The 26,244-nt window shown below is 34.0% G+C and overlaps 3 protein-coding genes and 1 non-coding gene across 7 annotated transcripts in view; 2 read left to right on the plus strand and 2 right to left on the minus strand.

The window, feature by feature from the left end:
• The window catches only part of LOC138318178 (uncharacterized), a 91,838-nt gene extending 89,151 nt beyond the window's left edge, over positions 1 to 2,687 (minus strand). Inside the window, exons 1-2 of one of the 2 annotated variants that reach the window (XM_069260343.1) lie at positions 2,433 to 2,687; positions 1,278 to 1,381 (exon numbers count right to left, since the gene is read on the minus strand). In XM_069260343.1, the coding sequence (XP_069116444.1) occupies positions 1,278 to 1,289 (12 nt within the window). In that variant the 5' untranslated portion in view covers positions 1,290 to 1,381; positions 2,433 to 2,687. Of the gene's footprint in view, positions 1 to 1,277; positions 1,833 to 2,432 lie in introns of those variants that run through there. The other variant, XM_069260342.1, reaches the window with a different exon arrangement.
• An 82-nt stretch (positions 2,688 to 2,769) lies between these two features.
• Positions 2,770 to 12,442, plus strand: LOC138318180 (alpha-soluble NSF attachment protein-like). Its single transcript, XM_069260346.1, has 9 exons — positions 2,770 to 2,973; positions 4,742 to 4,821; positions 5,294 to 5,410; positions 5,807 to 5,853; positions 6,020 to 6,097; positions 6,477 to 6,532; positions 7,012 to 7,096; positions 7,375 to 7,548; positions 7,995 to 12,442. Exons 1-9 carry the CDS (start codon positions 2,882 to 2,884, stop codon positions 8,139 to 8,141), a joined length of 876 nt encoding a protein of 291 aa, XP_069116447.1. The 5' UTR covers positions 2,770 to 2,881; the 3' UTR covers positions 8,142 to 12,442.
• Positions 12,443 to 13,229: 787 nt separating this feature from the next.
• Positions 13,230 to 26,225, minus strand: LOC138318179 (golgin subfamily A member 5-like). Of its 3 annotated transcripts, XR_011207843.1 has the most exons (16): positions 26,137 to 26,225; positions 24,679 to 25,327; positions 24,104 to 24,349; positions 23,505 to 23,724; positions 22,922 to 23,045; positions 22,355 to 22,451; positions 22,003 to 22,109; positions 21,426 to 21,593; positions 20,306 to 20,434; positions 19,909 to 20,007; positions 18,978 to 19,127; positions 17,599 to 17,674; positions 17,327 to 17,423; positions 16,906 to 16,969; positions 13,737 to 16,408; positions 13,230 to 13,696 (listed from the first exon to the last, which is right to left on the minus strand). XR_011207843.1 is itself a non-coding variant. In XM_069260344.1 (15 exons), exons 2-15 carry the CDS (start codon positions 25,307 to 25,309, stop codon positions 16,316 to 16,318), a joined length of 2,301 nt encoding a protein of 766 aa, XP_069116445.1. In that variant the 5' UTR covers positions 25,310 to 25,327; positions 26,137 to 26,225; the 3' UTR covers positions 13,230 to 16,315. The 3 variants fall into 3 exon arrangements, 2 of the variants coding, with proteins under 2 accessions (XP_069116445.1, XP_069116446.1); XM_069260344.1 differs by having other exon boundaries at positions 13,230 to 16,408; XM_069260345.1 differs by having other exon boundaries at positions 13,230 to 16,408; positions 24,679 to 25,339; positions 26,137 to 26,211.
• On the plus strand, positions 21,157 to 21,278 carry LOC138320246 (U6atac minor spliceosomal RNA). Its single transcript, XR_011208156.1, has one exon. It is a non-coding gene; the product is annotated as a U6atac minor spliceosomal RNA (small nuclear RNA).
• Positions 26,226 to 26,244: the final 19 nt, after the last annotated feature.

The following is a 26,244-nucleotide window of genomic DNA, read 5'->3' on the forward strand; positions in this document are numbered from 1 at the left end:
AGATCCTCAATCTTGGTCCTAGTAAATACTAATGTGAAACAAGATCGAGGTCCAACAATTTTGTCAGCTGTGTGGCTACCTTGAGCAGACCATAATTTTGATCTCGAAGGTTTATTTGTACATTGTAGTTTGTCTCCTAGCAGTATAAGTGGATTATTAGTTAACATGCTATTAAGAGCAAGGGTCATGTAAGGACGTAACAAGTTTGTGGGTGGAGGAAAGCCGGAGTACCTGGAGAAAACCACCGACCAGAGGTCAGTAGCTGGCAAATGCCATACACAACCCAGAGGTGGAGGGCTTGTGGTAATATGTTGAGACATCTTAACTATTCAGCCACCGTGGCCCCCATGAAATTGGAAACTCTTAAAAGTCTTACAGTGCTATCTCACTGAAACGAACACTTTGAACATCTGGTCACACTTTACAATGACAATAGGCAATACAGACTTACTTTTTGTAACATGATAGGGAGTTGACAGACTTCTAATTCACCTTAATGGATACTTTTAACAAATTCATTCCTGTTGTGGAAATGATATGTTCAACATGAAAATGTGAAATTAAGTCACCACAAAAGTATGTTAGTTTCCAGAAAGGCCATATCACAACATTTTTGTAGGACAAGTCAATAAGGGAAATATTTATCATAATAATGGGATGGGAACTTCCAGGTGGTGGGATTGATCTAGTTCAGGCTTATCATTCCACTACTAACGTAAACCGTGGATAAGGCTGTCTGTTTAGTCAATGAAAAGTATGACCAAACAACGTGTTGTGTAGAATAGCCTATCCCAACAACACTGCCCTAATAAGGTCATATCGTCATTGAATTTTTCCATATGGTATAAACAAATGCATTTTTTCGATTTTTTTCCCCCACATTGATAAATATGAATTAAATCTGTACAAATGAAGGTAAAAAACATTGCATTTTGATTTATTTTGTTTATATCAAAGTTACCTTCAAATAAATCTACAACAATGTACATCTTTCAATTATTTAACATAAATAAAGCTATTAATGAATTATCAGTTTATTGTCTTATTCTGTAAAATCACCAAAAAAAATAATTATATCATACTTTTTTTCCAAAAGAGTATGTACAGTTGTATTCTATCAAAATTTCTTTAAATAAAAATAAACATTTTATGTAAGTTTCTTCATCATTTCTATAAAATTTTCTACATGTTAAACTTTATGATCAAGTTTTTTTCAAAGAATAAAACACTTTCAATCGCTATTAATGGAAACAAGAATTTATAAATAGCAACCCTACCTCATTTTCCATACACAAGGCTCCACATTGTGTCTGACATAGAACACTGGTGGTGTACCTGTCGTACTTATGGCATTGTCCACGCTCCACTCCACTACACAATACTGTTAAAATAGAAATTAACACAGCTATTCCCATGATAATTGGATTATGAAATTAACACACACTTCCTCCTCCACGTCCCCTGTGTGGACTTTCATGGTGGCGGCAATGCCACCGTTGGGAAATCTGCAAGTGCTACCAGGCTGGTGATAAGCTTTCCTTCGGCCAACCTGCTAACCTAAATGGTGGTGATAAGAAAGCTCAAAACAAGTTGACAAAATAATGTAGAGAACATTTTTTTTTGTTAATAGTATGCACACACTTTTATTTTCATAGTATACTATTGCAGAAATGTTTTTTTGATAAACATTGGGTTTTTTTTTTTTATTATTATTTGTTTGTTTGCTGTTTTTCTGGATTTTTCTTTTTGTTGAAATTTGTTTTCAAATATTTTTGTTATACAGTAATTATGGGTCAAGGCAACAAATTTAAAATTCTCAATACCTTAAATAACTATTGGATTCCAATAGCACAGCTAGTAAACTGCTTATTTCATAAACTGAATTTGTTGACACGTACACTATATTACAATTCACAAAGTCTTAAAAAGTTCTCTACCAGGCTTCTCTATAATCTTATAAAACATATTCCTGTATTAGTCCCTTTATGTATGAAACATCACTTTAAATGAAGTGATTTAGAGTTGTCATGGGATCCCGGAAAATGCATTTGTATCATTTAATTGACTTGAAATCAGCTCACCTGTTCAATTTTCATACGGCGGTTTATCTGTTCATTATTGCAGCGATGGTGTAACAGTTACCATAGTAACTTGATGTTTTATTCCTTTCGGTTGCAATTAATTATTTTTTATATTTTTAACTTGAAGTAAAATTAGAAGCTCAAACTTTTCGATGATGGTAAAGGTGTAAAGTAAGAAATTTTTGTAACTGAAAAAAATACTAATCGTCTGCTCCTGTTTTTGATAGTGAAAAAATACCATTTGTCAGCGGTGGAGCATCTTTAAATAGAATCAGAAACATATAGATCTATGTTTCTGAAAGAATCGCATGCAGTTATATCAGGTAGGCATTCAGCATATATTAAACTTACATCTTTCTCATCTGCTTCCAATAATGTGCCACTGTCAGGTTGATCAGCCTCACGAGCTTTCCAACTGCAAGAGACTCTTCAAGCTGCAATTTAAAACCAGGCACCCGCCCTTTTGACAAACAGCGAAATGTTTTCATTGGAAGTTCAATTCGGTACTCTGACGATAGTCTTCAGATGATGAAATCTTTTTAAAGAAACTTTTTGTAGCAGACGACTGATTTTGAGTTGGTGTCCAAAAATAACTTTTTGTCATGCCACACAACCGGAAATGACGGTTTCAATCTTAGTCATTGAAGTGCTTTTACCATAAATTATAAGTGATTCCTCCAATCAAAGTGCACGAGTGACCCAGACTCTCATGTGAAGTAAATAAGGTGGTGGTTGTGTCAAATGTCCAATCGAAAATAGACATACATCTAGCAAATTTAGCACATATATAAAAGAAAGACATGGCGTTTAGCGAGGAAAAAGCACAGCAATTACTGATGGATGCCGAGAAGAAAGAGAAGGCGTCTGCGGGATTTTTGGCGTCGTTATTTGGGTAAATGTGACGTTTCCTGTTCTTGTTGATATCCTATATTTTGATGGTTTTACATCTTGTGATGATCCATCAATATGTTCACATTCCCGAAAAAAATTGTAACGGCATGTGGACGATAGACTGGCCATGACTACGTTGTACATATACATGGTAGCCGTTCGTAATGATTTGATACCCATTTTATTCATCATCAGACAGTTACAGAATCATTCCAGGTTTCACCGTGACTGATATGGTCGGTGAAAGCAAGGACGTATATGAGAAGGATAAGTCACACTGAGTTTTGGGCAAAGACAGCGCAGGCGCTTTTGTGTTTGTGCACTGACTGTGACGTTGGGCGACGACTGATTTCCTTTGATATCCGCCGCCGCAGCCTTTGATGTAGCATGGGGGTGCGAGGGTTACCGTCTTACTTTCTGAAGCGTGCTGCCATTTCATGAGCGGTCATATTTTTTTAACGATAGTTTAAGACATTTCTTCTAAATCTTCCGTCTTTAAAGCAAGTTATAAACGTTGTGAAATTTAATTTACTTTACATTGGCGTTTCGTTTGACTCGATAAGACAAGTATTTGTTGAGAAAAACGGTTTTTATTCCCGATTCATAAGCGTCTCGCGTGGTGTTTAGTAGTGTAAAGAGACAGACACGAATCCTTCTCACTTATAAATCCTTGGTAAAAGATTTCAGATGTTTAATCAAAATCATCAAATATACTTGCAGAACATGAATTATGTAACAAATGAAACTTCAATCTGAACAGTCCATCCCCTGATCTGTTTTAAAAAATGTTCCCGACACGCACACATAACTTTTAAAACCTATTTTACTATTAAATCAATGTCATCTGGTAATCAGGCATTGAATCATCTAGTAGAACACCATCAAATATAGAAGGGCATCAAAAGCTCAAGTACTATGGCCACAGTAAAATGGTGTATCAAATTATCAATGCACCCAAAGCCTTTTAGGGCTTGTACTTGTGGCCCTCCACTCCATATATATAGGGAATCATTCATACTAAATATTGGACAGTTCATCCAATGACTTATCACATATTACTGCAACCCTGCACCAAAATCGTACTGAGCCCTAGTCAGGCCTAAAATTGAATATGCTAGTTTAGTGTGGGACTCATACTGGAAAAAGGACATATATTGACCAAATATAAAAGGTCCAGCGACGGGCTGCTTGATTTGTCACCAACCGTCATAGGAACACCTCAAGTGTTCAATCCATGATGGACAATCTTCAGTGGCGGTGCCTAGAAGCCTGTCGCCGTGATGCCTGCCTCACTATGATGTACAATATAAACAAATACTAGGTATCTATAGACTCTATCACCTTAATGATTACCTAGGCAACCAACTAATCCAAATAAGTATTCCCTATCAGCTGAGTGTCACAGCTAATTTTAATTTACTGTCCTGAAACAATATGATCAATTAAAGGATGTGCCTGGTTGTCGAGGTGGAGAAAAACTGGAGTACTGCACTGCTGCAGAAATCCACCAACTGTCCAAACAATCATCTTCAGCATTTTGTTGCAACTACCAATTAGTGAAGGGGTGTGCAACAATTTCCAAAAAGAAAACAGGAAAAACACTGATCGTGAATTCAGATTTACTATAGGTAATAGTTAAGTTATGTGATCATGAAAAGGTAATATGGAACAAAATTTATTTGGAGTTCACAGTTTAACATTCATAATGTAATGGTAATTGATGAATGTGAAATGAACATTCATTTTGATTTGTTTTATATTCCCTGCAGGTCACAAAGTAAACTGGAGGATGCTGCAGATTTGTATGTGCGTGCTGCTAACATGTACAAAATGGGAAAGAAATGGGCAGGTCAGTGTTAAATAGAAATTCCATATCTTCACTATTAAATGGCATGAGATTTGTTGTAAGCTAGCTTATAGAGGTATATGGGAAAACAATGCGGTAATTTTCTCAAAATTATTGCTAATATAGTAACAAACAAAAAAGATCATCATATAAAGTAGATATCATTGATCCATTCTTTCTGATATAGGTCACTCGAACACTATACATGGTAGTTATGTAATGCCATGCTTTGATTGTACTACATGTTTCTATAACGATTTACACTTATAGCTTTATAGAGAAAGACATTGACATCAGTGCTTAATCAATTTTTAAAAACATTTATAATAGGAATTAGAGATCAGATGTGATGACAGAGCATGTCATGATTGTTTTATGATTTACTTTGTGTTGATATATCATGGACTAAAACATGAAAAAAAAAACATTTTACTATTATTTATAATTCATAATTTTGTTGTGGTAATTTTTTCAGAGGCTGGGAATTCATTTTGTAAAGCAGCTGTATTGCAGTTAAAAGTTGGAAGTAATCACCAAGCTGCCACAGATTATGTTGATGCTGGAAACTGTTATAGGAAGGCTGATCCTAATGGTATAGATATATATTGTATTTATTGGTGTTTATATCAGGGGTACTACAATGTATTACACAATTGTTAGAATCACCCCTGTCCATGGTTTTCTTTTATATATATATTCAAAAGAAGCGACAGAAAATACTTTTATATGTGTGTACAAGTTATTTGAAAGAGATTTAATGAAGAGGGACTCACTTGGAAGTTTGTGAATATTTTTTAGTTCCAATAAAGAACTTAAAGTACTACAAGTAATAAAAGTTGCCAGGCTGAAAATGAGGAAGAGGAGATGTACAATGTATTATTTTGGATGCTAATTGGTTGGAGCATCATGGTATCTGTTTAGATGTGATTTACTGATCACCATTGCAACAATTAATCTAATTTTGATTTTTGATTTTTTTTTTTTGTAGAGGCTGTCACATGTTTATTAAAAGCTGTAGAAATATATACAGATATGGTATGTATATTATTTGTATTGGCTATTCATTCATTCTCTTGTAAAAAAGTATCCTTATAATTTCAATTAAAATAATTATTTATGAATGGAAATGGCTACATTCTGGATTTATGTATTATAGAATTGACCAGTTAAGTATACATTCGTATTTGTGTTTATTTTCCAGGGACGCTTTTCAATTGCAGCAAAACATCATGTTAATATTGCTGAGATTTATGAATCAGAACTTGTTGATATTGAAAAGGTAAGTATGCTTTACCTATTAATGTAGCATAAAAAGTCTTAATCCTTTTGTTGAAGCCTTCTTCAGAGGAGATTACAATCATATCCACATCTGCTTTGTTGAGGTCTTGTTGATTTTATTCCAAACTCTTTCTCTGGTCAGAATTTCTATTTGACACTTCATTTACATTGCGTTCTCTCAACAACTTCGAATAAGACTTACATCTATAGTGTCAAATAAAATTGATATATAGGAACTGGTAATAAATGGATTTGATGTCTATTAATGGCCAAGGCAGCATTTCTGGTTGGTAATTTTTTGTGAACTTTCTTTGTTTTACGTATTTAGAAAATGATTGATTACCAATGATGTATGACATATAGCACCCTTCCTGTTGCAGGCTATATCCAGTTACGAACAAGCAGCTGATTACTATAAAGGAGAGGAATCCAAGAGGTTAGACAATATGGGACTGTTTTGGGGTTTTATCTTGACAATGAAGGGTTTCAGTTCATTCTCTTTTACGTTCATAAACCGAAACCCTTCATTTTGAAAATATTTACAATAGAAAATATATCTATGATGAAAAAACCCTAACAAAGTAAGGACTTTAATATTGAAAATTTATCATGTCAAAACCTGATTGAGGTAACGTAACCCCATTCCAGAGAAAATCACAAATTATCAGAAATGATTTAGGTTTTAATGTCATGGACGAATGTTAATGGGCTGATATGCATTTTGACAAAACTTTTTCCCATATTTAGTTTATCATAGTCCAGAATACTATAAACTTAATGAATATACTGTACATGTATATATAAATTTAAATTAAAGCATATGGTTGTGATGTTTTTGTTTTATATATGAAATATTTGCTTCCATTTGCATATCTAAGATAAGTACTATATTGTGCCTTCCTTTTGATGTTCCAGCTCAGCCAATAAGTGTTTAGTAAAGGTAGCCCATTATGCAGCCCAGCTGGAACAGTATGAGAAAGCTATACAGATTTATGAGGAGGTAAATACACTGAAAATGACATTGGCCTGGAAGTCAGTACCATAATTTAAAGGACTTAAATCCATGTTCTTTTTTTATCAAGCCTAAAATCATCAAATAAAGAATCCACGTTGTTTTCCCAATATTATATCTTTGGAACTTTTAGTTTATAGACTTCTGATAAGTGTACATGTATTAGTGCTATACACAAAATAGGGTTTCTAGCATGAAAATAACTTATCATAGATTAGAATTATCTCCCTTAGACCATAACAAATTCCTATTGATTTTTTTTCCAGATTGGAATGTCTTGTATGGATAATCAATTGCTCAAGTACAGTGCTAAGGACTACTTCTTTAAGGCAGCACTGTGTCATATGTGTGTAGATGTACTCAATGCTCAGCTCGCCATCCAGAAATATGAGGATATGTTTCCGCAATTCGGTGACTCCAGGGAGTGTAAACTAATCAAGGTAAATACACCAGACATCACAGACCTATATCAATTCATATTTCATGAGATTTGGTTTGATGCCATCTTTTCACAAGTTAAGCATTTGATTGGTCAATATTCATTGTGATTTCATGAATAAAAGAATATTTTCATTCATGATAAAACAATATACTGTGTACAATAAACTTTTAGTGTCAACTTTTATTTGTCGGATTTTCAGCATAAACAGAATTTTCTGCATCTATGTTTTCTTTAGAAACCCATGATATAACATATTACAATGGTATATGAGATGATATCATTGTACATATATTTAATTAAGTGATTTTAGAGTATTAAAAAATCAATAGGTAAAAAAGTATATCTTAAGAAGACTTCAATATATTAACACCATTTGCACAGTGTATTCATAATGTGAGTTCATGTTTCATATTGTGAGGTCATATTAACTCTATTTTTTTTAAGAAATTGTTGGAGGCATGTGAAGAACAGAACACAGATACCTACACAGATGCAGTGAAGGAGTATGACAGTATCTCCCGGCTGGACCAATGGACGACAACCATACTCCTACGTATCAAGAAAACAATCAACTCTGAGGACCTTCGATAACCGATCTCTTACCTTTTCTGTTAGCCAATAGATTTCATTTTGTTATTAAGCTGTGACATTTGACATAATTGATATTGATATCCGAGTTCAGTCTAGTGATGGTATTAAATTTAACTAGTACAGTCGAGAACATTTATTAGATTGATATGAGTTGTGTTGGTAAGTAGTACTTCCCTTCCTGATGCAGACAATTTTTTGTCTGCTTTAAAAATAGCAAGTAGTTTTGAAAATTTTCCTATTTAAGTTATTTATTGAATGAAATGTAATGTTGTTTTTATGATAGTATATAAATCATTTCACACATTTCATTTTTTTTTTTTTTTGGTGAAAGAGTTCAAGTCAGATATAAGATATGGAAAAAGGACAGTTTAAAGTCAAGTCTGCGAAAAATATGGAGGTTAGAGATCAATAGGGTCAAAGATGGTGACATTTCGTCACAAAATAACAAGATATGCTCTTTCATCTTCATTGATTCAGTGTTGTATTTCTATTGGGTGGTTGTGAAAGGAAAACATTGTGAGAAAACAACATTTGTAACGGTATTTCACCCCAATGTACCATCCGCGTAACGGTTCATACACAATCGAAAATGTCTGAATGGCTATGTATTGGCACCAATGGCACTTGGTGTTTGATATTTCCTCTCCATTATGTAGGTATGTTGAATGTGAGAGGCATATGGTGTACATAATATTTATGTTTGTTGTCATGGATTTTAGATATACATTTGTGTAGATATTTTGACCTACAATATCCCCTTGTGATATCACTTGTATAGAGTGTACCATAGATAAGAATAATTATCTTGTTTCACTTAATGGCTGTTGTATATGTTAATGCCAGATTAGAAATTGTTAGGATAGAACTTATATAGGCTTTGCCTGTTGAGTACTCCTTTTTCAATTTATGGAAGGAAAATTTTGTTGAAATTGAAATTAGAAATATACAAGAACTTTATGTGGTTTAACTTATATACATGTACATTTTACTACAGTGTACAAATATTATATCACATATATCACAGAAGATGTTTTGACATAACATTACTTACAAAAGCACAAATGTTGTAGTGCTGGTCAGAAAAGTGCAGGGTTGGTTATGAAGTGATATACCCCTGAACATTCGTAATGGATTGGTCTTTTCTTTGATTTAGAAGAGTCTAAATGCGTCTTCAGGGTCGAATGAGTTAATAGAATTAAGGCAACTTAGCTTTGATTGTTTTGGTCTTGTCTTCCTGAGGTGTGGGATTTGTCATCAGGGTAACTGCTGGTTGAATGATTGGGGCTGTATTTGAGATTTGAAACGTTTGTTTTTATGACCACACAAGATTCTATAACCTATCATGGCTGAATGTTGACGTTGATCTTGTCAATGAAATTGGTACTGTATATTTAAAACACTGAGAAGACTTTGTCTGGTAGCTCTAAGCAAGAACTTATAGGAAATTATCTACCATGTGTTTTACCATTTGATACATGCTTGCTAACAGCGTAGAAATAAATATACTTGGTAATACAGCATTTGGTGAAATATTTCATGAGGTGTGAATGGAGAAAGTTCTCTAAAATTTAGAAATAGAGGAAATCATTGTGTTTTCTTTGTGTACGAGTGCGATTGATTTTTTTTTTATCTTACCTTGCTTTTCAATATCACACTCACTTTCATTTGAATATATTTGTCTTTCATGAAATCATAAGAAGTGCTAATATTCAACATTCCTGATTCAATGATATAGACTGCTGGGATTTCTAGTCATACCTGTGTTGAATTGAATTCAAAAGCATTAAGTTATGTGTGTGGATTTTTTTTCTTGACATTTGTTATTTTAAGTTGTTGGGTTCATTCTAGAAATTATTGGAGTTAGTGCTGTAATCACTACAACAAATCACTGTGTAGTGTTCCATAGCAACTTTGGTGTGGAATTATCACAATTAAATAAGATCTTTTGGACCTGCTTGAAGGTCAGAATCCAAAATTATGGCCTGTAATTACCGGGTAAAGTAGAACAGACAATTACAATATTTTGTTCATGCCAATTTTTGTTTTTGTTTTTGCTAGTGTCTCGCAAAACTTGTCATTAGTCAAATGTATTAAAATGTGATGATTTGTTAACTTGACAAGAAAAAGTTAAGTATGCAAGAAAAATAAATGATCTTTTAGTTGGGAGAATGGAAAACACCATATTCAAAGTGCACAAGTATTCAAAGTATAATGTACCTAATATAGGATTAACGAGAGTATTAAAGATTTTAAAACATAAGAATTTACAAAGTGTGTTATGAACATATGTATTGTGTGTGTATACTCTAGATGTGTTCATACAATCAACAGTGTATTATCAGTATGTTGGGTGTTCATTTTGATACAGATATCTGAATTTCAACGAAATACACACAAATAAAAAAATCTCTGTAAAACTGTATACAAAATCTACTAATAGCACAATCCTCATCCAGCAGAATCCTGTCAGCACTAAAATGAATTATCACAAAGATTGTATCATCACCTTATTATCATATAATCCTGTTGCTTCATAATTTCAATCCGTTTTCCATGAACCACTTCATGTTCCAGCCAAATATATATACACACGTTTGACTTGACAAGATGGTTTATTGTTTTAAATATATTGTTATATGTGTTTTGATGAATTGTTATCACTTTCCATATATACAAGTATTAGTTAGCATTTTCTACTGGCTATATATGTGTTGATGTCCAAATTTATTACCCATGCAATATATAACTTTATTATAATGATGTAACTTGGTGGATGTCAGTTTTATCCATAGGGGAGCAGAGATAGAATTACTGTATTATCATTATTGTATAACTCCCATTAAAATCTAAACTTGGCCAATGCTGTGTGACCGTAGATCAGGTTTTGTATTGTATTTTGTTGGATAGTGTGTTAGAAATCTTACAACATCAAATATGGTATCAACTCCTAAAGTAAAGCTTAGTATGCTTATCTATGCATGAGTAGCACTATACTTCCTCTACTTTATATGTGTGTTATTTATAATCTTGTTGGGTATTGTATCCACGAGGCTTCATAGGAGAGTACATTGCCTGAGAGCCTGACTTAGTTCAACTTGCCAGGATCTGAGGGTGTATACAGTCTAGTGGTGAGGGCCTTGTGTAGAATACAGTACCAGGATCTGAGGATGTATACAGTCTAGTGGTGAGGGCCTTGTGTAGAGTACAGTACCAGGATCTGAGGGTGTATACAGTCTAGTGGTGAGGGCCTTGTGTAGAATACAGTACCAGGATCTGAGGGTGTATACAGTCTAGTGGTGAGGGCCATGTGTAGAATACAGTACCAGGATCTGAGGGTGTATACAGTCTAGTGGTGAGGGCCTTGTGTAGAATACAGTACCAGGATCTGAGGGTGTATACAGTCTAGTGGTGAGGGCCTTGTGTAGAATACAGTACCAGGATCTGAGGATGTATACAGTCTAGTGGTGAGGGCCTTGTGTAGAGTACAGTACCAGGATCTGAGGATGTATACAGTCTAGTGGTGAGGGCCTTGTGTAGAATACAGTACCAGGATCTGAGGGTGTATACAGTCTAGTGGTGAGGGCCATGTGTAGAGTACAGTACCAGGATCTGAGGATGTATACAGTCTAGTGGTGAGGGTCTTGTGTAGGATACAGTACCAGGATCTGAGGGTGTATACAGTCTAGTGGTGAGGGTCTTGTGTACAATACAGTACCAGGATCTGAGGGTGTATACAGTACAGTACCAGTATCTGAGGGTGTATACAGTCTAGTGGTGAGGGCCTTGTGTAGAATACAGTACCAGTATCTGAGGGTGTATACAGTCTAGTGGTGAGGGCCTTGTGTAGAATACAGTACCACTGGTTCATGCCCCCATTGTGTAGTCACTCACACATTTATATTGTAGGTCCTATGTGATGTGATTCATTGTATAAGAACAGCTATGTTGTTATCAGTAAATATCTGTAGAACAGCTATACTGTAGAACTGATTGCTCCTGTAAGTATACTGCCATAGAACAAGTATGCTGTTTTCTGTGTCTGTAGAACAGCTATGCTCCTTACAGTGTATTTCTTTAATACAGCAATTCTTATTGTAATTCTTTATAATAGCCATGCTCCTGTCTTTGTGGATCAGCTAAGATCCCCTCACTATAATGTAAAAGCGTTCCCCTAGTTCTAAACACCTCAGCTGTATATCTATCTATAAACATCTGCACTCCATAGTGATATTACCCGCGCAACATCCCAACATTGATGTGCCATCTTCAGACTAGATAGTAAATAAATGTTTAAAACTGGATTCTTCTTTGTTGTTCTGTTCTGTATTTGCTTGTTACAGATATATCTGGCCTTCCAGTAAGGTATTGATTGTGATTTCATATGTTTGCAAACATATCATAATTTTCAGAGGAAGTTATAAAAAATGTCATCACAATCGCTACATACTCAAACAGGTAGATAACTGTATTTACTGTAATTAGCGCCCAGGGAGCTTAAAATTATAAAGAAAGTAACCAAAAAGTAAGTTGAGGGGAAAAAATTCTAAAAAAAAAAATCAACCATATATCAACTCTTTCCGTACTCGTGGCACATGAATCTGTTGCAGTAAACATGCGGATGTCTTCTTTCCTTTGAGACACATTATTACACTGTGATTCAGATGTGAAAGACTCATAAGTTCATGTGATATGGGATAAAAAACTGATGTTAAGCATCACATACTTGTAAAATACATTTTCATTTCAATTCATGAAATGAGAGCGTTTATATAATTTCATTTTCTTCTCTTCCGAAATGGGAAGGGTGCTAATTACGGCAAATATGGTCATATACAAACACAGAAAAGGCACTGTTAATAAGACTTGATGTCTAATTATATAGCCAGTCACAGGACACAATTAAGCTGTAACACAGTAGCTATAAATAGCATACAATATGTCTCCCTTTCTGCTACAGACACTTGTTGCTATGAACCTGGTCATGGTCTGAAGTCTAAAACACAGTCGGTCAAACTTGATCTTTAGTACCAAGCCATGCACAGTTAAGAGAAACTATAAAAACCTTAAAATAACAAAACCACACTCAAATGTATTCAGGTTCCCTCTTTATTTTTTACAAATTATGCTTAAAGCAATATATTATATATAATTTAATGTCAACCACTATGATACATAACAAATGCACAAGGTACATGTGATAAGATTTTACATGCTTAATTTACATTCAATTACACACACACTCATTCCTGTTTAGTGTTTGATATTGCTGCTGACACTTCAGCACTTATTAGATTACCATGTTTCCTGATAACCTCCCCTTTATGAACATAACCCATGCAGTATCAACAAGGATGCCCTATTTACTGTCTGATATACTTCAGACTCCATTTTGTCTCAATATCTATGAATACATACTCGAAATTTAAATTCTTAAATACCTGGTACTAATTGCTAGTCCGCCTAATGAGTTGAGGATTTTTTGGTCATCTTTTATTATCATTTACAAGGTACAATCAGTCTCTGGTCTCTATCATCTTTCCATATTAATTTGGAACCTATTTCAGTCTCTATCATCTTTCCATATTAATTTGGAACCTATTTCAGTCATACCTGCTATAAGGAATACATCTGTATAAAAGATACCTCTTTATAAAGTCACAGCGTTAAGTACTGAATCTGAAATTTAAAATTTTAGCATTTCTGAAAAATAAGTTATCTTTCTGAAGTATTATTCAAACAAAATCCTCTCACAACTTTATGTGATGAAGCAGATAATTTACATGTAAAATTGCACCTACTATGAATTCTATGGCTTGATCTTTATGTCTTAAAATGTAATGTAAACATATCACTAAGTATACATGTACCACTAATAAGAATGGAAAAAGAAAGTACAGTACATGTACAAATTTCAGTGCAATAGTATTTTATCCGAATCATTCACTATTATAAATTTGGAGTCTAGTTTTCTCAGAAATATAAAAGACCTTAAGCCTAGTCATATCGCGAGAAACATTCACATAAATCTAATAAAACAATGTATCACAGATCAATAGTATCATAATACACAAACGACATCAGATAAGAATATGCACATCACACCCATCAGATGTATTTTACACACACTGTTTATAATACAGAATCAAGGCCAATGATCTATATAAGTACCGGGGTATCCACTACATGTATGTCTCTTGATGACTTTCTTGCATTTAATACCCTGTACTCAATATTTTCTTAAAATATTTCCCCAAAAGAGACACCCCCCCCAACATCCTTTGACACCATATGCATACCAATGCATTAAGATTGTAAAACTTAACAACATAAAACTTTTGCCATTGCATGGCTTTAAATAATCAAATTATAAGCCCGTCTCAAGACAAACACAACCAGAATCTGAACCGTGAAAGGGATCTACTTATTATCTTATTGTTATTTATAAAAAAAATTCGCTGTGATCAGTTAATTTAAATAACCAATGAGCAAATACTGTAAGTGGGTCCCTTTGTAATAGAATGTACTCTAAAGTAAAATTTACTCCCCATATTTGTAATACATTTCAAATGAATATTTACATTGAAGTGCTTCAAATCTCTTAAGTTGTAGTGAAAATCATGTTTCTTCAGACATTACTTTTATTTCTGCATTGCATTTTAGTTTATTTGATGATATGTAACATATATTTGAGGAAAATCTACCATAAAGTTTCAATTCTATCTCATATGATCTGCATAAAAACTTCAATTTTACATACAAAAGATTCCAAAGTATTCCATTGTTCCTTTTCTTTATTGTTATCTTTTTTCCAAACTGATTATTTATGAACATACAATTACAGGGCTTTTAGTTTGATTTTGTATGGAATTTGGCATGTAAACAAATTGTGAAATACAACTACTAGTATGTTTAACATGTTTGATTTTGGCAACCAATATTTTTATTAACACAAGAGTTATGATGAAAATTATTTCCTTGCCTAGTATTAAAATTGTACTTGCAAAATGATAAACAGTACAATAAAAACTGTACAGGAATATCAGTTTAATAATATTTTGTTAGAATTTGTCTATTTCTCCTCCACCCCACACCCCCTCTCCCTCCCTCCTCTCTTCAACTAAAAAGTTCAGACATTATGTACAAGTAACACAGTCTGTACATGTGTGTCAATAACCTTTGTTTAACTTTTTCATTTTAAACCAAACAGAAGATCTAACAAACTGAAGAAAAATAATAAATAAATCAGTTCAACAAGCAGCACTTGATGTTGTATTTATAACTTCCACACAGTACTACATGTACTATTAACTATAAAACTGTGTTTCATTGGATGTTCTGTAAGCCTTTCATAATGTAAAATACAGACCATACAAAGCAATACAAAAGGTGAACAAATAGAAAATCTCCAGATGGAAAAAATCGAAGAACCATGTCCTGCAAGTTCATGTATGTTGTGGTTCATCTTCTAGGTCTAAAGTAATACAATATTGCCTGTATAACCTTGGTTTTAACAATTAACTACACAATCATGTGTACGCTAGAAAATTCTTCACAACTTGGACAGTAAATCTAAAAGATTTTTGAATTTTTTTCCCTGGTGTTCAGCAGTAACCTAGAATTATACTTTAACTTTGGTAAAATTAAAGCTGAATACAGAGGCTTCAAGATCCTAAAACGACATGGCTAAAGGTCAATTTACTGTCAATTAGTCCCAGCTTCCGGTGATTATGACGTCACAAAAATAAAGTCATCAGACAACTTTTCAATCATCGGAAGATGGGACTAATCGGCAGTAATCTGTACCTTACCCTGCATTGTTAAGGATCTTGAACCATCGTATTCACTCATCCTTTTACAGCTATAAAAGTACCTGAATATTTATATTAACCTGACCTACAATTCTTGTTTGTGTCACACTGCTGAAATGGAATTTTTTTTTTACTGAAATGGAAAAAAACTTTGACATGATTATAGGCCTACACTCAGATACTTACAGAGATTCTTGCGTATTACCTTAAAATCTCTAGTAACAGTCCAATGTTATAAAACCATAAAGGTTAATGTACCGAACACTATCAGATGTGATGAATTGTTCCCATGTTGTCCCTTGTGACGATAGGTTGACAGAAATAAGTAATTACAGCTGTATGTTTTCCTTGGAGTGCCAGCACTCTTCAGGCAGGAGGCAAAGGTTGTCCACGGTCTGCTCCGTGCATCTCTGGCTGGTACGTCAACAACACAACCATCACCCACAGGTGAAGCATTGCCTAAAACAATCAAACACAACCTTCATTCCTGAATTTTGATTCAATTGTTTGAATTATCAATACCAGGCAAGTATTTGATTTATATACTTTGATGACAAGTTGGTTAAAAGAGTTTTTGTTTCATTTGGACATATTATCTCCCTTTTGCTCAAAACAGAAACATACCGTTAAGTAGACAAAACACCAAATAACCAAAGGGTAATTATGTACATAAAAGTACCAATATCACAAAATTATTACAGAAGTCGCGTTTTTTCATAAAAGATTTGAAAAGGGGAAAACTTTTTATGTATTCAGAGTTCCATTTGATTTTTAATTTTTTATACATTTGTGATAATAATGTAAGAATTTAATTGGCAACAATGGGTTATCAAATACAGTAGGTTAAATATAATGTATTTTTATATCCTGAAAGAGCCGTCATAATTTCTGTCATAAAGATGAATATTGTCTGGTAAAGACAGACCACTAACTAAGTGATCATAGATATAACTTACCATGTAAATTATCACAAAAACTCTAGCAATAGGATACCTTCTCAGGAAAACTCCAAGCCGTATACTGGAAACAGAAAATTCAACATACAATAAAACTTTAATGATGATTTTAAAATGTAGAAAGTACAAGGTATGGAAAAAATCTACATGTACAAAGAAATATCTATACAATTTATCCATTTAAAATTGTATGTCATATGAACAGCTATGGTGGAGGAAAGTCAGAGTTCCAGGAGTAAAAACATCTGCCCAGAGTATGTCTGTTGTCAACAGTTGCTCATTCTGAAAACTGCCACCATGGTTGAGGACTGATTGTTGCATTTAAGCTGCTACTGTTACCAAGCTTTACATTGATAAATATGTATATCAAATATTTTATTTCTACTGCTCAACCCACTATATCTGTAATGGACTCTCTTACCCGACTTTATCAATAGAGTTAGCGGCGCGCTTCATTTTCTTGGTCACTTCTGTGTCTGTGGCGGTCTCTCTCATAAATGCAGGCAGTCTCTGTCGCACTGTAAATACATGGTTCATAAGTAAATAACTCAGCTACATATGTGCTTGTTGTTGACAAAATGTATACCTGGTATACTAGAAAACTTGTATATACTAGTTATTGAAAATAACACACATGGATTAACTTTCTTTATTCAGTATTAACTGTTCTCATTCATGCAGTATCTGACATACCATCATCATCATCATTGACGTTAACCACAGCTGTGTTGGTTCTCAGTGATGAGGCTTGAACATCTTTATACTGCATCTATAAAGAAAAATTATGATTAATTAATGATACATACCATCAAAACAGTAAAATACAATTATATTGAATCTCTGAAACAACAAAGTTACAGGTTTTCCTTTGTACTCAAGAGTATTTTTTACCTCGGGTCTCTCTTGCTGAAGAAATAGTGGGTTTTCTCTGTTCTTAATATTCTAAACTTCTTATTTCAAGTCTCTTCAGTTGCATCCTCGATACCCCAGGGGTTAGTATCACTGACGTCATATCCATCCCTGGACTATCAGATAGTAAAACTGAAGGCAGTTTAGGAGAAAAACTCTGACCAATCACAGGCCAGCAAAGACTTCCTTTGAAGATTACAGAGAGCGATGCCCAACTTCAAAGCCACACAGTCAACCATAGCTGCAATATTGTAGCTCAAAAGACTTTTTGACAGAAAATGGTATCGTCTTTAGAGCTACAATTGGTGCCTATTACTGCCAATGGAGCAAAGAAATGATTATGCAAACCATTATAAAACGTTTCTTTGCATTTTTATCGTATTTGTTTGATATCGCTTACCTACTAGGTAATAAAACTGAACCACATAAAATATCAAATTCTCACCAAGGCATTATTTTTTTACATAATACGTATTAAGGTCTTTCTGAAGAGAATTTATAAGGCAAGTCCACAAATTATGAATTTGACGTCTTATGAGCGGTACGGTAGATATTAAGAATGGTAGTTAAGTTTGTTTTGGATAAAAATAATATGTAAATGCATGTATACGCATAAAATAATTGGAAACCTACAAAAAAGTATAGAAAACTATGCCCGAGTGATTTTCGGAGGCAGTGCTCCACTACGACACATAGGGACCAATTCGTACCTGGCCGAAAGGTATAGTAGGCCGGGTAGGTATATTCGTTCTAAGTCAACCACAGTGTACCGTTATACAATATCTTTGATGTAAATGAAAGGACTAAATTACCCGTTCTGTTCTGTTGCCTCCAGTTTTACAATGAGATAGTCCAGAGTTGGATATTATGTCAGTGACAGCAACCCCTGGAGTATCGAAGATGCTCCTCCTGAAGAGATAGCGGGTTTTTTCTCTGTACTTAAAAAACAAAACTTCTTACCTTAAGTCTCTCTAGTTGTAGGGTGAACAAGTTTTCCTCTGTATACAGAGCTAGGTTTTCTTACCTTGAGCCTCTCAGTTGAAAAGTTTAATAGTTTTTCTTTTGTATTAGATCTTTAGGACAAGTTCTTACCTCGAATATCTATAGTTACAGGGTTTATGAATTTTTCTATGTATTAGGAGATATGTAGGATAAGTTCTTACCTCAAGTCTCTCTAATTGCAGGGTTAATGAGTTTTTCTCAGTACTCAGAGCCTCCAGCATTGTCTGTTTGTGGATAAGGCTCTCTGTCAGTGATCTAACACGAGATTCTAGTTCACTCTCTGATGTAGAACTGATCGACTTTGTTGTGAGCTTCAAAGAATACACAAGTTTTAATACAAAGACTTGTTAATATCAACATGCTAAAATTTTTAAATGTAGATATCACAAAAATGCAGGAACATTCTACTTCGAACATGCAATAAAATTTAGGTTTATATCCAAAATAATCACTTCTTCCATAAACTGACAGTCAGTAAAGCTATGACCTACACACAATTCACTCAGTTTGCTTTGTTATGGTTCAGCTTTGGTAAACAAAGTTAAAATTAAAAGCATCTTTCTAATCATGGACTTTATCGATATCTGTGGGTTTATATATCATAAGGAATATAATGCCATGGAATTTTATTCAAGATTTCAAAACATCTAAACGGTATGTTACTCCACAAAAGTAAGAATATCCAAATAGTTCAAATTCATGTATGATCTTTTTTTATCAATGTTTATTAGTTTAACGTCCTATTGACAGCCTGGGTATTCTAAGGACGTGCTAGGTTTGCTAGTGGAGGAAAGCCAGAGTACCCGGAAAAAACCCACGACCAGCGGTCAGTACTTGGCAACTGCCCCACGTGGGATTCAAACACGCGACCCAGAGGTGGAAGGCTTGTGGTAATATGTCGAGACATCTTAACCACTCGGCCAACGCGCAACAGATACAGTTTTATCTAAGTAAATATACAAAACATGTCATAACTTTACTTTATAAAGTTACCATTTTAACAGTTTTGATATGGAATCCACAAATTTATATTGTTAAATTAAAATCATTGCATTGCATATCTGAATATTAACAATAAAATAATTTGGATACCTGATTTCTAAGTCGTTCAATCTCCACTTCCCTGTCTCTGACACAGTTCTGAAATGTCGCCTTTTGTTTGTGAATCTCCTCTATAGAATACTGCATCTCCTAACAAAATATAATAAATGTATATAGAAATGTTCAAAAGAGATAATAATGATTTTCTGTTTTATAATTTCAGTGTCTATGTGAAAATAGATACGGTTTACATAAGTAATTTTATCAATCAAAAGTGAATGTACTTAAATATCTAGTATTAATAATAATGATGAAGAAATTATTTAAACAATTTTAGTTGAGTACAATATGTAATTCATTATAAAATAAATTCAACAAAGATACATTTTCATTATAAATTATAGCATTAAACATTCTAAAGTCTATAATAATTGACATTTGGACTAACCTGTTTCTGTTTGAGGAGTTCAGTCTCAGCGTCCTCTCGCCGACGTTTCTCACTCATTACATTGTCCTCTAAAGTACGAATCTGGTCATTAGCTTCATCACTGTCACGTTGTAGTTGTCCTTCTAGATCCTGAAATTAAATTGATGGAATTATCATTACTGCAATAACTTCAGGGATATATAATAAAAAATTTTGTACAACTGGTATAACAGAAGTCAATTCAATATTTCAATCATAAATAATTATGTGTAAATAAAAAATAAATAATTCCTGATAATACCTTTTAAATTTTTGTTAAAAATTTTGTTTATTTTGGTACAGATATTTAGTAAGTTTACAGATGATTCAGACTGACAAGATTTTTTTAAAACACTCTATATTCTAATTTGGTGATATTCTTTGCATAAATCTATTTAAGTAGAGGGTAAAATATATACAAATGGCCAAGAAAAAATGGTAAATAACTATCCAAATATTCTAAATGATGTCAAAAAGTTTTTAAAATAATTATAAAATACTAAATATATTGAATTTTCAATATATTTTCCAAGTATACAAATACACTATATATCGAGGGGAGATAATCCAAAATTACCTCCCCTACACCTTTTTCTCCCATTTTATACAGAAAATTCCTTTCTCCCAAAATAATCACTATTTACTGTTATTTTATGCCAATGAAAAAATTCCTTCTAATTACATTTTTAAAAAAAGGTATATCAGACATTGATAATTGACCAATTTAATTTATATTTAAAATGGATGAGTTGAATTATTGAAATTCTACCACCTAAATCAATACACTTTATATATCGATGACTATATAAGAGTAATAGGTACTTCTCTAGTATGTGTTGTAAGAAAGGAGAGAAGGTTAGCACTCCCCTTGATAAGGACGGAAGGGACCCCTGTGGTCTATATAACACATATAAGGCGCTTACCTCCTTACTTTGGAGGTAGGTCTTTATTTTTACATAAGTTGTCACAACATCAAAAGCATATTGCTAGACATATGTTTAGCCATGAGAAACAATTTTGATTCAAACAGAAGTATGTATTCTAGATACTCAGGATTTTCCCCTTAATGCCTTACAAAGTTATCTAGGCTATTTTTCATTACCTGTAGCTCTACCCTTAGACTGTCAACAGTCATTCGGGATTGTTGAAGCTCGTCCCTAAACATGTCTCTCTCCTGCTTGACTGAGTCATACTCCAGACTGGACACTCCTGCCATCTCTCCTGCAGCCCCAGATCCCTCTCTTAGACTGGCGATCAATCGCTCCTTGGACTAGCAACAACAAAGGTATGTTATATCTTAATAGGTCTTGTATAACTAGGAGAGTTCTTTATAACATTCCTGTAAGCTATATACTAGAGATAAAATATGATGCTGAAATTATCTATACTTGTGCAAGACAGATAAGTGCTCACATAAATAGTCATGTTGTAGTTGTTTGGAGAGTGCTCATACAATTCAGAAATCATATTTTAGTAATTACATGATTTTGAAAAACTGGACCAAGGTAAATAAAGAATATCAAAACTACAAAATATATCAAACACATCCATGTTTGAGTGTGTATAATTGAAGAAGCCACATTCAGATACAAATTAAGCCTATACACCGACTGAAATTCTGTTTACCGCTAAAGATGAGTATAAAACTTACTCCAACAGCACATATTTAGGTATACTACCTGTAGTATCCTTGTTGCCTTCTCCTTGTACTCAGACAGCTCCTGTTTGGCAGAGTCAGCACTACTCTTCAAAGTTTTCATCTGGACAGATATTTCAGAAACTTTGGCTGCAAAAGAAATGTTAATATGAATTAATAAAGGTTATAACATGATGATGAGAGATAAATTGTGTTTTGAATTTTACAAAGATCATCATGATCTCTGCTACAAAATTTTATCACTTATCTATACCTTTTAGTTTAATCTTGTAGTTGGCAAGTACATTAACTATCGTAATTGTATTATGTTCCACATCAATATAAATGTAACCAAAAGATGCTTCCTAACAAAATTGACTTATCAGAGTATTTACCTCTTTCCTCATTAAACCTCCGTTCTGAGGTTGTTAAAGATTCAGCAAGGCTTCTCTGTTCCTCTTCAAGTCTGCTCTGTCTATCTGATGCCTCTTGCTGAAAAAGTGTGACCAGAATGCATACCACTGCCATAATATTAGCTTAAATTCTAAGATAGTACATGTATACCTTTCCATTTAACATACGTAATTACTTGAAATATTTTTGCCCATAGTGTAAATTGACTTGGTGTGTTTTCTGTAGAAAATCCATAGTCACGTCACAAGATATTCAATGATGTACCATCTGAAATTTACAATGACACATCAAGATTAGAGAGCTACCACTGTTTGATTCTTGTACCAGTTTTTACTTTAAATCTGCCAAAATGAATATTTTAAAAGTTAATGTATCAAAGGGATTTAAAATTGTGTGTATTGCATATAAGACTTTTTGAAACCAGTTTCAGAATTTTTACCTTTGCTCACAAAGATTCACAAAAATAGAAACTTCTAAGCTTGTTTCATAAAATCCCTTAAGGTCACACTATATGAACGGCATCAGTTTCCTACAATGGCCATACAAACCTGAGCCTTTTTGTATGCCTCCTGTTCCCTCTGTAGTGCTGCCTCCACCTCTACCAGTTTATACTTGAGGGTGTCCAGGGCCTGACTGTGCATACCACTGGAGTCTGTATGGTCCTGTAGTATCCTGTAATCAAGAAAAGTGAAATATCTAGCATGTTTCTTTACTAAATGTCTATTCATAAACTCAACCCTTATTAGACCAATATGGTTGTCTCCCTTACACAGACTACAAATAGTCATATCTGCCCTTGATAGATTGTTAAAGAGTTACCTCCACTACAACTTAAAATGGCAATCTCTACTTTTTCAGAACAAGAAAGTGTTTTCTCCCTTACCTGGTATACCAAGGTATGAGCCCCTTTTCTACTTCCAGAATATAACTTCACATGTATCTCCCCTTTTCTACTTCCAGAATATAACTTCACATGTATCTCTACAAGATGGAAGATCTTTGAGAAGACTTCTTTTCTTAGAAAAATGCATATATAGTTTACCTTAGATCATCTTCCTATAGTAAAACTTGTATCTCTCAAGAGCAATCATTGGAAAATATTACTAATCAACAGATAACACAACGGCCCACCTGTCTCTATGTGACTGGAGATCCTGTATGGATGCTTCTTTCCTAGACAGCTCTTTGTCAGCCTCCTCCAGTCGGACTCGGAGAACAGCCAGCTGGGAATCCTTGGCCCCCAGAGCCTCTGTCAGATCAGATTCTCGCGACTGCAGTTCACGTACCAGCTGGTCATGCATGGAAGCTGACCGATGATAAGACTCAAGCTTCTGTTTTGTAATGTCCAATTCTGATAATGATAAAATACTTCATAACATTTTAGCTACATTCACATGCTTAAAGTTTGTGTGTAAAGATCTAAAGCTTTGAAATTATCTTTGGGAACAAACTAATGGAATTACTTTTCCAGTTAACCAAACAAAAGCAATAGCCTTCAATTGACATCAATTCTGAAGAAAGCACAAAAATGATAAGATTTAACATTATAGGGTAAAATATGGGGCTAGATTTCATGTACACCCTGATCAATAAATAATTTGTCCTTTATTTTTTTGTAATATTGAAATAGCATTTTACACACTGATTCAATACTTAAATCTTTTGTAACCTCAAAATTAAAGCACTCTTTTACACTAGTACTTCTTTGTTTCAACAACATATTTCAGTACCAGATATTGAATCCTTGGACCGTTGTATGATAGAAGACATCTCCTGGTTAAGAGAAGCTACTTCATTTTTCAGAAGTTTATTTTCAAGTTCTAAAGATGACATTTTCTGATGTGCTTCCCCCGCTGTTTCTGATCCTTGGTTGCTATGGACACTGTTGCTGGGACTCTGTTCTAACATAGCATCTGCCAGAGCTGCAACGTCTGCAAGGCCATCTGGCTCAGAGTTTGGACTTTCTCGTTCACTTGCTATAATGAACAACCAAAAGTGAAAGTGTCATTTTAAATTTTGTTGATATAACTTTCACAACATCGTACTGTCTGTCTGACTAATTTCTCATTTAGATAATTTGAAAATGATGGAGGAAGCTTTATGTGTTTGATATATCATAGGGTTTTAGGATCCTGTAGATATTGAATCACTGGACCTTACCTTATTAAGGTACACTGTAATTTAATGCTTGTGTGACTAACTCAAATTGACATTACACATAAGAAGTCATTCTTTGGAGTTCACAAAATTATGATTATTTGTCTTGCTTTGAAAAGTCCTACTTAAAATCTTTTCTTTCACTAACCTGGTCCGACTGAATCTATGTGTACTATTGACGATCCACTGGTGGAGGGTGGGGCGTCTGTGCTCTTATTGCCTTTACTTGATATTGTGGAGGATGTACTTGACTGTCGCGAGTGTCTAGCACTACTGATTGGTGTTATACTTTTCTTTCTGGTTGATTCCACTGGATCACTGCTGTTGAGAAAGTCAAACAACGCTTCATCTGAGTCTATTTTTTTCTTGCCTCCTGGTGTTGTTATCGTAGTTAATTGCTGTGGACTTGATACAGAGGAGGCTGCACTTGCCTGTGATTTCTGGGCTGGACTGGGAGAACTGCCCGGTTTGATGTTTGCCTGTGGAGTACTTGGTGATTTGGACAATCCTGTTAGTGTCTGTCGGATAGGTTTAGTCACAAATGGTGAGGATTTTTCAGCTCCTTGGCCACTCAATTTAGAGGGACCAATGGGTGAAGGATTTTGAATATATTGTCTTGATGATGCAGCATCAGCTGTGTGGTCACTTTGTTTATTACTACTCACATTGCCTGACGCATAACTGGTGTCACTTTCATTCTTTAAGGCCCCAGCAGCTGACTGGTCGATTTTGTTGAGAAAATCTTCAACATTTCCTGTCAATCCTGATAACCATGACATCTTGCATACTACAGATGTCTGAAAACCAAACTAAACATTAAATTATGTTGTGTTATGAAGTACACAATCTGATTAAAACCAGCTATGTAAGCGTATTGAAGAACTGGTTTTAATCAGTTTGTAAAGTACACAAAGTAATACCAATGTAACCTTAGAGCTTATCAGATTCTGATGACTTTATTATTTAATTCACAGACAAGTTGGACAACTTAGTAAAAAGTGATGTATTAGAGTTAATTATAAGTGTCCGTTTTTGGTGGCTATTTTGAATTATATTTCCGGAAGATATGCTTTTGAAGATTAAAAGATTCAATAATTGAACGTGATTTCTATCAATAGAAACGATAATGATGTTAATTACTTTGCAAACTTTCACGAATTTACTTGGATTGCGAAATTTGTGTAGTATGCCTATAATACAGCAACTTATTATTATACTAACGTAAAAATATTTTATTTCCACTACTGTAGGCCTGCCTACTTTTCACTGAAATTTTCAGACAGAGGCACACATTAAATGACTTTTGATCATGATAGATAGCATTCAGAAACTACTTTCTATATCTGTGACAGCCGCGCGACAGTGTCAGAGAGTCAGTGATAATAAAATCAGCTAAAATCCTGACCACTGCCATTTGACTTGTACAAACAGAAAATGGCAAGACTGTCAACAAATATTGACATTTTAAAGAACACCAAAATGTGCAATGCATTTCGAATCGACGTTCTTTCAAGAGCGTTTTTTCATAACATGAAATCAAACAGATAGACAATTTTGTGTATAATCTAAGACTGATTACTTTCACGACACATTTTAGATTTCTTACCTAAGTTTTTGCAGACAACTTCCCTTAAACTATTATGCTCTACGTAAAATATACGCTTGTTCATGTTTATGTTGCTGACTATGTGTGTGGGAAACGTTTTGTCGACCC

The sequence above is a fragment of the Argopecten irradians genome, chromosome 3 (genome assembly GCF_041381155.1).
Source record: "Argopecten irradians isolate NY chromosome 3, Ai_NY, whole genome shotgun sequence".
Taxonomy (NCBI): domain Eukaryota; kingdom Metazoa; phylum Mollusca; class Bivalvia; order Pectinida; family Pectinidae; genus Argopecten; species Argopecten irradians.

What these genes read in the sequence shown, in the direction of transcription:
- LOC138318180 (XM_069260346.1), top strand. Translation starts at nt 2,882, where the DNA reads ATGGCGTTTAGCGAGGAAAAAGCACAGCAATTACTGATGGATGCCGAG. An exon ending in TAGAAATATATACAGATATG is followed by an intron (nt 5,854 to 6,019) that starts GTATGTATATTA and finishes TTTATTTTCCAG; the next exon opens with GGACGCTTTTCAATTGCAGC. An exon ending in AACTTGTTGATATTGAAAAG is followed by an intron (nt 6,098 to 6,476) that starts GTAAGTATGCTT and finishes TTCCTGTTGCAG; the next exon opens with GCTATATCCAGTTACGAACA.
- LOC138318179 (XM_069260344.1), bottom strand. Translation starts at nt 25,309, where the DNA reads ATGTCATGGTTATCAGGATTGACAGGAAATGTTGAAGATTTTCTCAAC. An exon ending in GAGGTTTAATGAGGAAAGAG is followed by an intron (nt 22,110 to 22,354) that starts GTAAATACTCTG and finishes TTTCTTTTGCAG; the next exon opens with CCAAAGTTTCTGAAATATCT. An exon ending in AACTCCTCAAACAGAAACAG is followed by an intron (nt 20,008 to 20,305) that starts GTTAGTCCAAAT and finishes ATATTTTGTTAG; the next exon opens with GAGATGCAGTATTCTATAGA.